General features: G+C 33.6%; 1 protein-coding gene across 2 annotated transcripts in view; it reads left to right on the top strand.

The window, feature by feature from the left end:
• Window positions 1-11,549, top strand: part of LOC133173453 (DNA topoisomerase 2-alpha-like) — a 43,002-nt gene that overhangs the window by 30,553 nt on the left and 900 nt on the right. The window contains exons 30-33 of one of the 2 annotated variants that reach the window (XM_061308441.1): window positions 126-217; window positions 480-608; window positions 1,435-1,572; window positions 8,191-8,369. In XM_061308441.1, the coding sequence (XP_061164425.1) occupies window positions 126-217; window positions 480-608; window positions 1,435-1,572; window positions 8,191-8,369 (538 nt within the window). The remainder of the gene's footprint in view (window positions 1-125; window positions 218-479; window positions 609-1,434; window positions 1,573-8,190; window positions 8,370-11,549) is intronic. The other variant, XM_061308442.1, reaches the window with a different exon arrangement.

Raw genomic sequence — 11,549 nt, forward strand, 5'->3', positions numbered from 1 at the left:
TTTTGTAAGATGAAGAAAATCAGCTTACATATTAGTCATCCTTTGACATCAATTATCACCATTATTATCACTAGATGTGATGATGACTGTAATTATTTCATTCATTATCTACTGTGTTTGGGTAGAACTGCTATGGAGTTTCTGGATTCCTCAGATGAAGGAGAGGGAGAATCTCAGAAGTCAGATGCCCTGACATGGAAGTCAGCCACTTCACAAGGTCAGAAGTTCAGCTTTCTCATATCCATAGGTGCCAATGTAATAATGTCAAATACTGCATTTCCACAAAAAAAATCCTTTCATGCAATGATTGTAAATTTTAAAACTAACATTGTACTGCCCAGCAAAAAAGTAGAAATTTTAATGGCCTGAATCTTGGGATTCAGAAATATAGTACCACACATAATATAGTGCATAGAAAAAGCATGATGTCTTTGCTTTATAGATAATATTTTGTGAATGAATTCTTGTGACTGTTTTAGATTCAGCTCCCACAGTGGTTAGTGATGATGAAGATGATAAGATGGAGAATGATATTTTTAAGACAATATCAGAGCCTAAAGCAGCCACCAAGAAACCTGCAGCAAAGAAGAAGCCAGCAGCCAAAAAAGGTAGATGTTTGTGTATAGGAGGAACAAAGCAAAGAATCAGCAGCAATTATTAGCTTTATGAAAGCCGCCACATTGAAACTCAAGATTAATCACTGTGTTTTATAGATCTGTAAACAATTTTATGTACAGTCCACCTGTTTGGGTACACCATCAGAGTCTTATTTCTTTCAAAATAAAATTCATAGCTAAGACTGGCTGATTCTTTCAGATGACTTTGCTGATTCTTTCAGATGACTTTTGTTTTATAAGATGTGCTGTCCCCCCTACATTAAAAATTGTTATTCTTTCTGAATGAATTCCTTTTTCCTCTTGATGTATATATGTAGCCAAAAGACATAAAATATGCATGCTGACCAAGAAATCAGAAAATTCTACCTTTAAAAATTTGCCTTTTTGGCTTTCTAACTTTATACATGTATTCATCATTGATATCAAAGTGGAAAGATGATCAAAAAAGATCAGATGATTTCAAGTCCTAGATCTTACAAGTTCAAATAAGGGAATTACAGAGTACTTTAAAATTGGCCCTATCTGGTGATTCTACTCAAAAAGTCACCAAGTATTCTTAAGACACCCGTAATATTTATCAAATACAGTAATGCTTTGCCTTTGTAAATTTTACATAGAGCATGATACTTCAATTGTTTGAGATATTAGATAGACTGAAATACTTTGAGATATTAGATGTACTGGAATACATGTACTTTGAGATATTAGATGTACTGGAATACTTATCTACAATTTCTGTGGTCTTAAACTAGTTGGAAATAGGATTCCTTTGAATTCAAATATGGTTTTTCCAATGTGTCCTACTGTTCTGCTTTAGCGGACCCCAAGCAGCCATCTATAGCACAAGCATTTAAGTCAAATGATGAGACCAAACCAAAACAGCGAAAATTGTTAAACACAAAGAAGCCTGTCCTTACAATCTCTGATGATGAGGAGGAAGATGTCATTATGTCAGGTCTGGTGATGAATTCTGTTCAGTTTCCTCCTAACTCTTGCATGTTGAGGCTAACTGTGATTTATAAATGCCAGTTGTGGAGGACTGATTTACAAATATCAGTTACTTTCACATTGAAACACCTGGATATTTACTAACTTTTCAAAGAGCCTAATGGATTATGTTGATAATATTTTGGAAAGGGATGACTGGTTTTCTTGGTTTTTAGCTCACCTCGACGAAGTCGAGATGAGCTTATGCTATACCCCCGGCGTCGGCGTTAGCGTCGGCGTCCCAGGTTAAAGTTTTAGGAGCAAGTCCATTCCCAAGTAACTACAAGCCCTACCTGGACCAAACTTGCATGGATGATGCATCTAGGGATGGACACAACCACACTTGCTTCGGATGCTGGATTTGACCTAGATTTTCCAGATGAGTGACCAGGTTAAAGTTTTTGGAGCAGGTCCATTCCCAAGTAACTATAAGCCCTACCTGAACCAAACTTGCATGGATGATGCATCTAGAGATGGACACTACCACACTTGCTTCAGATGCTGGATCTGACCTAGATTTTCCAGATGAGTGACCAGGTTAAAGTTTTTGGAGCAGGTCCATTCCCAAGTACAGTGCGGACTCGTTATTACGGTGACGGTTTTATAAGATAGAACGCTTATTACGTTGTAAATTCAAAGCACAAAACCATTTCTTAACAAATCTATACAAAATAGAACTGTTTATTACGATGTCCTAAAATGCTGGGACTCGGTATTACGATGTAAAAATTCTGTCCAAAATTTTTTTTCACCCCGTGTTTATTCAGTGTTGATCGACTGTAGACAATTAAGGAGACGCTAAATAAACATTGAAACACCTGTGCTCTGACAGAGTGTTAACTTGCAGGGCCGTTAGGTGATTAGTGACGCTTGACTGCACACACCTTGACTGTTCTAGCGAGGTCAGCAGAATTGGAGACGTGTCAAAGCCATTGTTGAACAATTAAACTGTTTATTTATAAATGTAGTCTCTAGTTTATCTATCTCTGTAAAGTTTATTTTATTATTTTTTTTACTATGGTTAATAAGTAAAATTAATTTATTAAATAAAGGGTTACATTTAATCGTATGCATGTATGTTAAATACGTAATGTGTAATTTCGTTTGCAGTTAAACAGAGGGAATTGACAGCTTGGGTATCAAACATAATTTTGGCAAAATTTGAACTCCACTAACGTTTTAACAGCTTGGATAGTGGCTTGGACTACCTCACAGGTGTCAACAGAAATACAAATCGATAATTGCTGAACTGCTAATTGAACTCTGTTCAGTAATTTAAAAATTCAAATTTATTTTGACATTTAGATTGTGTGTTCTCAAATCCTGTCCAGGAATATGCCTATCACACTGCCCACTTTCATCAGTTGTTCACTGCAGCTCTAAGCTCATTGAACACCCAAAACCGCCCATTGTTGTTATTTATGTAGTAACGATACGAAGACATTGAAAATTTTACGAACGCATTATCTAGATAGAAACGAAAGTAAAAGGAAATGGCGGCAGATAAATGAAGATTGCCGAAGTTTTTATAAAAAATGTGCACATTTCTTTTAAAATGAAGGAAATAGAAGAAATAGTATCATGAAGATATCTATTCAAGATAAGTTATTAATAAATTATATGTATAAAGCGTTTTAATGAAGAATTTGAACAGAAGAAGGAAACAAAAGGAGAAAAATACACCTCCTAATACAACAACAAGCTTGCAAAACAATGTTTTACTGGATTTTATTGGGAACTTTTATTACGTTGCCCTCGGTATTACGATATTTTACCGTGACAAAATGAACATCGTAATAACGAGTCCGCACTGTAACTATAAGCCCTTACCTGAACCAAACTTGCATGGATGATGCATCTAGGGATGGACACTACCACACTTGCTTCAGATGCTGGATCTGACCTAGATTTTCCAGATGAGTGACCAGGTTTAAGTTTTTGGAGCAGGTCCATTCCCAAGTAACTATAAGCCCTACCTGAACCAAACCTCCATGGATGATGCATCTAGGGATGGACACAACCACACTTGCTTCAGATGCTGGATCTGACCTAGATTTTCCAGATGAGTGACCAGGTTAAAGTTTTTGGAGCAGGTCCATTCCCAAGTAACTATAAGCCCTACCTGAACCAAACCTCCATGGATGATGCATCTAAAGATGGACACTACCACACTTGCTTCAGATGCTGGATCTGACCTAGATTTTCCAGATGAGTGACCAGGTTATAGTTTTTGGAGCAGGTCCATTCCCAAGTAACTATAAGCCCTACCTGAACCAAACTTCCATGGATGATGCATCTAAAGATGGACACTACCACACTTGCTTCAGATGCTGGATCTGACCTAGATTTTCCAGATGAGTGACCAGGTTAAAGTTTTTGGAGCAGGTCCATTCCCAAGTAACTATAAGCCCTACCTGAACCAAAGTTGCATGGATGATGCATCTAGGGATGGACACTACCACACTTGCTTCGGATGCTGGATCTGACCTATATTTGGAGCAGGTCTATTCCCAAGTAACTATAAGCCCTACCTGGACCAAAATTGCATGGATGATGCATCTAGGGATGGACACTACCACACTTGCTTCGAATGCTGAATCTGACCTAGATTTTCCAGATGAGTGAATTTTAGCCATATTTTAATCAAATTAGCATGGATGATGTATCTTAGGATGGACACTTTCAGACTTGTTCTGGATTCTGAATCTGACCTACATTTTCCAGATGGGTGACCAGAGTAATGTTTTTGGAGTAGCTATATAATATTATGGCATGTTATGATTAAACAGCTTGGATGGTACATCTAAGGATGAAAACTTCCAGACTTGCTTTGGTTGTTGGAACTGTCCAAAATTTTCTTGATTAGTAAACAGGTTAGAAGTTTTTTGAGCAGGTCTATTTCCAAGTATCTATAAGTCCTTCTTAAACCAAACTTGAATGGATATGATCCTAAATTCGCTGTCAAGGAATTTTCGTTACGTCTATCTAAAATGCCATTTATTTCTTTTTCTTTCACAACTTTGATGAATAAACTTATTTAATAATTTTCTGATGCTCATATTTAATAACTAATGATGTTTTAATGATTGTCAAGCGAATAATCAAACTTGTAATGATTGTTTTTGATGCATTCAGTGGACAATCTCTGTGACATTTTTACATATGGTCCGAAGAAATGAAGGAATAGCAGCAGTAAATAAAATCATTCCACCTAATTTTCTTGATTCGTTTATTATATACAAATTTATTTATTAAATTTACTGGGTTTGTCAAAAAATATTGAATATTTTTAAAATTAAACAATGGTTAAATTTTATGCTTGGGGATGTAACATTTCGTGTCAATTTTGTTACGTCTCGCGCACAGCCGCTTTCAGATACAATCGAAGGAAACTTCGATCGATATGTTCTATTTATAGCAATTAGAGACGTCGTAAAAGATTTACGAACTATGGCTGTGTTCAAATGTGAAAGTATTATTTCAAAAATAATCATCATAATTTTATCTGTATTTTCGTGTCAAAACGTTACGTCTGTATACACGTGTCATACATCAAATACTCGGGTGACCAGAGGACGACATCCTGTTTGTATGACATTTTCTGGTCTCTACTTTCATTTTTGGTGAGACCCGTGCACGTGTTGGATCAGTTCCAAGAAAAAGATGACAGGAGACGCGAGTAGTAGGTAGGTCATTTACATGTTACGTCTCTCATTTTTTGGGGACCTCATCTTTTTCGGCGATTTAAGGATGTATTTTGAAACATATATAATGCCAGATTTGCGTGTTTGCAAAGAAATAAGAATTAATTTTCTAATAAACTGTAAATATTGAACTATGCTACATTAATATAAGAATTATGCTTATTTATTTTCACACTATGGTTGGACTGATTGTGTCCACAGTTACATCACGCCCCCCAATCAAGTATTACCTAAATCTTTTAATTCAAAAATGTTAATTTACATGTGATTAAATTTCAACTGATTGAGCTTAATTTAATTGTATCAAGTAATAACCATTGTAAACTCTATTTTAGAGAAAATTTTAGAAAATATATGAAAATTTACAAAAGATGTAACTTTGACAAGATTATTAAGCCACAACAGAATGTGTCATTGTTACATCACTATTTATGAATGTGCATATTTTTTTGTTGATTGGCTTCTGACAAAAATACCTAATTGGTGTTTTAAGAAGTGCAAAACACACAATAAACTTGAGTGAAATAGTATGTATTATACATTGTTCTGTCATTCTTTAACTTCATTACGTGATGTAACATAGGACACCAGTTTTTGTGTCCAAGTTAAATTTGTGAAAATATCATGAGATCAGTGTTACATCACTATCAAAGTACGAGTATAGATCTTAATATCCTTGTCAAATTACCTTTTCACCATTTTTTTCTTTTCTTTTCAGGTCATAGAATGGCCACTGATCACTTCTGTGACTCTTTAACTTGGAAAAGATAAAGATTGATCTCTTGACAGAAGATAAAATGACATTTGTGCAGAAAGGGGCATATACAATACAATGTATATTATTTAAATAAAACTGAAAATTTGTCCAATTGTTTACTTATTTATTAAGTTAAAATTTTCTTAAAGTTGCCTGTGATCTGATTCAAAGTAAAAACTTAACAATTAAGTAAATTTAAAAAAAAAGTTTGTTGGAAGGCTTCAGTGTCCAGTGTTACATCTCTATATGTTAAAATGAGGCATATAATTTTCTTCCTTTGCCATATGATTATGCAAACTTGGCCAAAAAATGCCCAAATGTAAGTGCAAATCCTTTAATAAAAAATTTGTTCAATTAATTTTAATTATGGAGGAAATTTTCTTTTCTGTGTGCTGAAGTTTGTGTCCTGTTACGTCTGAAACAGAAGGTGATCTTTTTATGTATTAGTCTTTAGATTTGAGTGTAAATGAGAACAATGGACAGAAATTTTGTTTATAAAGGGGCAAAAATGAGTGTCACAAGTAAGATATAATTCAGTTGTAATTAATTAATTTGAATTAAACTTGAAGTGTCTCCGTTAAAATTGTTCAGCCTATATTGTTGTACGGATGTGAAGTATGGGGATTTTCGAACAATGCAATTGTATAGACAGAGTACATCTAAAATTTTGTAAATTACTTCTTAACCTTAAACAATCTACTCCGGACTGTATGGTGTATGGTGAACTCGGTCGACATCCCATGTCCATTGAAATACAAACACGTATTATTTCCTATTGGTGTAAACTTAAACTTGGAAAAGAAACAAAAATATCAAGTCTGCTGTTTAAATTAAGTGATACCGTAAATCAAAAGACTAAGAAGATTACTTGGATAAATAATGTCTTAAATATCTTAAACGATTATGGACTTTCAAATATTTGGAACAGTCAAGCCTTCAATCCAAATTGGTTAAGAGCGAAAGTAAAACTAACTTTAATAGATCAATTTAAACAAAAATGGAATTCGGATGTTCAAAATTTATCAAAGACCCTAAGTTATAGAATATACAAAGACGAACTAAAATTTGAAAAATATTTAGAAATTCTATCACGAAAAGAAGCCATAAATTTCTGCAAATTCCGTACTTGTAATCATTATTTGCCAATTGAAACTGGACGTTGGTTAAATGAACCAAGAGAGATTAGACTATGTAAGAAATGTCAATTAAATGGAATAGGAGATGAATTCCATTACATATTAAATTGTACGGCAATGACACGTGAAAGAAATATATGTTTAACACAAAAACAATTACGATTCAAAAATACAATTACATTTAGAGAAATAATGAATTCAGATAAACAGTCATTTTTAAGAAAACTTTGTATATTTATTAAAAAAATTACTAAAACGTGCTCCCCAAACTAGTAAAGACCTAAACCTATAATTGTACTATTTGTCTATCCTCATACTCACGCATGCCATATATGTGTTTTTATTTTTCATCATTGTAGTTTACATTTATATCTCGCTATACAATTGTAAAATTGTGAAGAGATCAATAAATTCAGTTCAGTTCAGTTACATCACTCAATATTAATGAATTAAATTTTAATTGTATTTTAATTGTTTCAAGTGCAACTATCTCGGCCTTCCTAGGTGACTTGGTCCTGATACCAATCTTCAATTTGCAACAATTTTTAGAGTGATACCTTAAGTCTGAAATATTGGACACAAAGCTTTGAGTGATGTAACAAAAATTCCTTGACAGTGAATTTAAGATCATATTGATCTTGGGATGAACACTAACTAGAAAAAATATGATGTGAGATTTGCCTTACTTATAGATAGCCTTCGTCGAGGTGAGCTTCGTAATCTTTGATTACCTATGTTTATAGACATGTATTAAGTTGTATGCTTTGAAAAAGTAAACAAATGCAATTAGAAGAAGCTGTTGTTATTAGTTTTGATGACCATTTTTTGGTAAAAGAAGGAATTCTTTGTGAATTCAGTCAGTGAGGCAGTGTAAAGTCATTGGGTTAGCTGGTTCTGTTTATAAATTGTTGACTTTGATATTCATCTTTCTCTGTTAACTGGAATATGTCCTAATTTGGAGTTCAATAATTTTCAATCTTTTTACACAGAAAAACCACCCAAGGAGGCTAAGCCTAAGAAGGCAGCTAAACCGAAGAAAAAGTCCACAGATGAATCTGATGGTGAAAGCAAACCGAAGAAGACAAACAAGAAAAGACCAGCCAAGAATTTCTCAGATAGTGATTTCTCAGAGGAAGAATTCCTGCCCAAGAAAGCAGCAGGGAAAAAGGTAAAGAAAAACTAGGAGGTTGCAAGGTTTTATATCCTGTTATATACATGTGTGTTGATGGGGCATACAGTGCTCCAGTTGTCTGTCTCTTCCTTTTTGCCACTTTTAGTTAATTCACTTCTAATAAATTGTTCCACATAATTTTGTCAATCTTGAACACAAAATCATATTGGATTTAACTGTTTAGTAACTGCATCAATTTTTTTCTCTTTGCTCTGACCTGAACCTTTTCATATTACATTTAGCTAAGCTTTAAAGAACTGTTCAGATATTTTCATTTAACTTTAAAACACTGATACATATTGTTGACAACAATTCCACTATGTCAAAAATTTCTGACTTTGACTTCATTGTGACTTTCACCTCGCTTTCACCAATTTTGCATTCAGTGTAGTTGTTAAAGAAAGTGTTCAAAATATTTTTATTAAAACTTGATACACAGATACATGGACATTGAGAAGAGCAATGCAAGAGTAATGTTTACCTTGACCCTCTCTGTGATTTCTCATTTATCACTTTACTATTAATTTACATGTAGATGAAGAAAGAAAAGAATTTTTTTAGCTCACTTGAGCTCAGAAGCTTTTCTGTATGAAAAGTGTCTGACGTCCATCTGAATTTTCATGAAGCCGTATTCACCGAAGGATCAGTGCTTGTGCAGCTGAGGTTGTGACATCACAAATGCCACCTCAAATAAAATGTAAACAATGGTGCAGCTGTGTATCTGAACAGGAAAAACGTTTGGCAAAGCGATTGCCAGGTTTTTAGCCAAACATTTTGACAGGAAATGTCTTACACCTTATGAAAGAAAAACATCGAAGTTATAACTTGTAATCTGGACATTTTTTAACCTTTCTGTGACAGAAGTTCGTTAATGAAAATGGTGTTGCCATGCAGCCTTCAATTACTTGTTATTCAAATCCGACTATAAAATAAAACAATTATGGACTCTTCTGGTGTTGAATATGCTTTGATATTCACCAGTAAAATGCCTTTGCCTTGGTCAATATTGATATTATTCTGGTGAATATCAAAGCATATTCACCACCAAAAGAGTCCATCATTGTATAATATAAAAAGATTGATTTGGGGCAGACCTGCGATCAGTGTTCGAAATTCAGTATTATTTTGTATGGGTCCAAAGGACCCACAGACAAAGGGGCTACATGAGTCCTTCCAAGGCAGCATAGGACCAAAAATAATATATTGTACCATCAAATATTTTGGAAAAATAAACTTTTATTGATGATCTCAGTAAGTTCATCGGTTTGTGTAAAATATGTCAATTTAAATTCAAAGTATTAACAATATAAAACAATAAAACATTAAAAGTTACACAGTCTTAGTTGGTCATATATAAACACCTAAAGAGTTTTAAATGTGTTTATGTTACTTAAACATACTTTTTTTCCACAGGCTCGAATTCCCCGGTATTACAATTTCTGTTATTAAAATCCGCAAATAGAAAATTACACAGTTTAGGTTGCCAAAAATGTTAATAAAATGTGCTTTAATTACACTGGGACTTTCCATGGAAAGTTTGTAATCGCATACATATGTATACGTAAGTTTATACCACACAGAAAAAATTAAATCATGAAAAGATCTTGATAACAGTAACTAGTTTTACCCATCTCAAATCTAATTTCTTTTAAAGATGCTCATTGGTCAATTTGTTTAATATATCCAATCAAAATGCAGGAAAGATAATTAGTGTACATTAACCTGAATTGCAACTTCTTGGGCCTTTACGTTCTGACAAGCGTTGTATAAAAAAAAAAAAAAAAAAAAAAAAACAACAGTGTGTTTTTTCCAAGCTTGCTGGTAAGGTTCAAGAAGATCCAATTGACATTAACTTGTTTCCCAGCAAATCGTCGTTCGGCCCAAAATAATTTCAAGGACCCATTTAGTCATACTGTGCATGAGTCTTTCTAATTGTATGTCGGCGTAGAACCGACGGACCGACACTAATTTCGAACACTGCCTGTGATTGATGACTTCTAACCAAAATATCGACATGAATTACACTTTTCTCTCAAATCATTGAAATTTAGAACTTAGAGTTATTTTCTTGACATCATATTTAATTTGTGGCATCATGGACTGGTGAAAATAGATAATGCTTTAAGGATACACCAAAGGTTTCCAAATGCCAGAATTTAATTTGCATGTAATTCTTTCATTATCAAAGATAACATAATAAAAGTATGTATCATTTCAAAGCTTGTTAAATTTACTATTTAATTATCCTAATTTAAACTTTAATTAATAACTTCTTCAAAAATTATTTAAATATTAAAATGTAAATCTTAGTGCTTAAATATTTTATAAATCAACTTTTTTGTATTTAACCCCTCAAAGTGGTCATTTTACCTCAAGGTAGATTAAAGATTGAACTTAAAAACCGTATCTCAGATTTTTGATAAATCTTCTAATTCAAAAGTTACAGCCATTTGCCCTTCAATGTTACCAATTTATTAGCCTAATTTAACATTTCCCTCAATAATTCCAAAACTAAGCTAGATATCAAAAATCTGAGATACTGTTTTGTGAACACACATTTGAGAAGCAGCCCATCCAATTTTCAGAGAAATTGGTCAATAAATGAGGGAGCTGAATCCTTTGAAATAATACCACAAACTGTCTGATCTTACTTTACAGTAGAGGGCACAAACCCATTACACAACAAAATCTGTCAAAGCTAGGAATATATGACACCTTGGAGATTCAGCTTTGGACACCTGTCACTTAGCCATATTTCCTATGCATATTCACAAGAATGGGAGGTTCTTTTCTGTATTAAGATGCTTTTAATTAAGTAAAATAGGTTCAATTCTGAATCAGAAAGATTTCCTGGCAAAATGGCAAGAGCTAAGCTCCACCTCCTATTTTATGGTCATCAGTGATCTGTTAGATCTCCTTCTCTAAATCTAGAGTCCCTGTAGTCTAATTACTGATAACCTCTGTGTGGCTAGTGAAGAATTCCCCAAGTGGTCACAGTGATTTATTGCGTCTTTCATGAGCAGGCAGTCACAGATCCAATCAAAAGCTTCAATAACGGAACATTCACATGTGGTAGTGTTTATGTTTCATTATTGTTAAATAATTAGAAAACCATTTCATAATTACCAAGAATTTTACATGCATTATAAAGCAGTGATTAACTTCTTTTTCTTGGCC

Source organism: Saccostrea echinata, unplaced genomic scaffold, assembly GCF_033153115.1.
Source record: "Saccostrea echinata isolate AGI-Se365-2 ecotype Australia unplaced genomic scaffold, CSIRO_AGI_Sech_v1 ptg000056l, whole genome shotgun sequence".
Classification (NCBI taxonomy): Eukaryota; Metazoa; Mollusca; class Bivalvia; order Ostreida; family Ostreidae; genus Saccostrea; species Saccostrea echinata.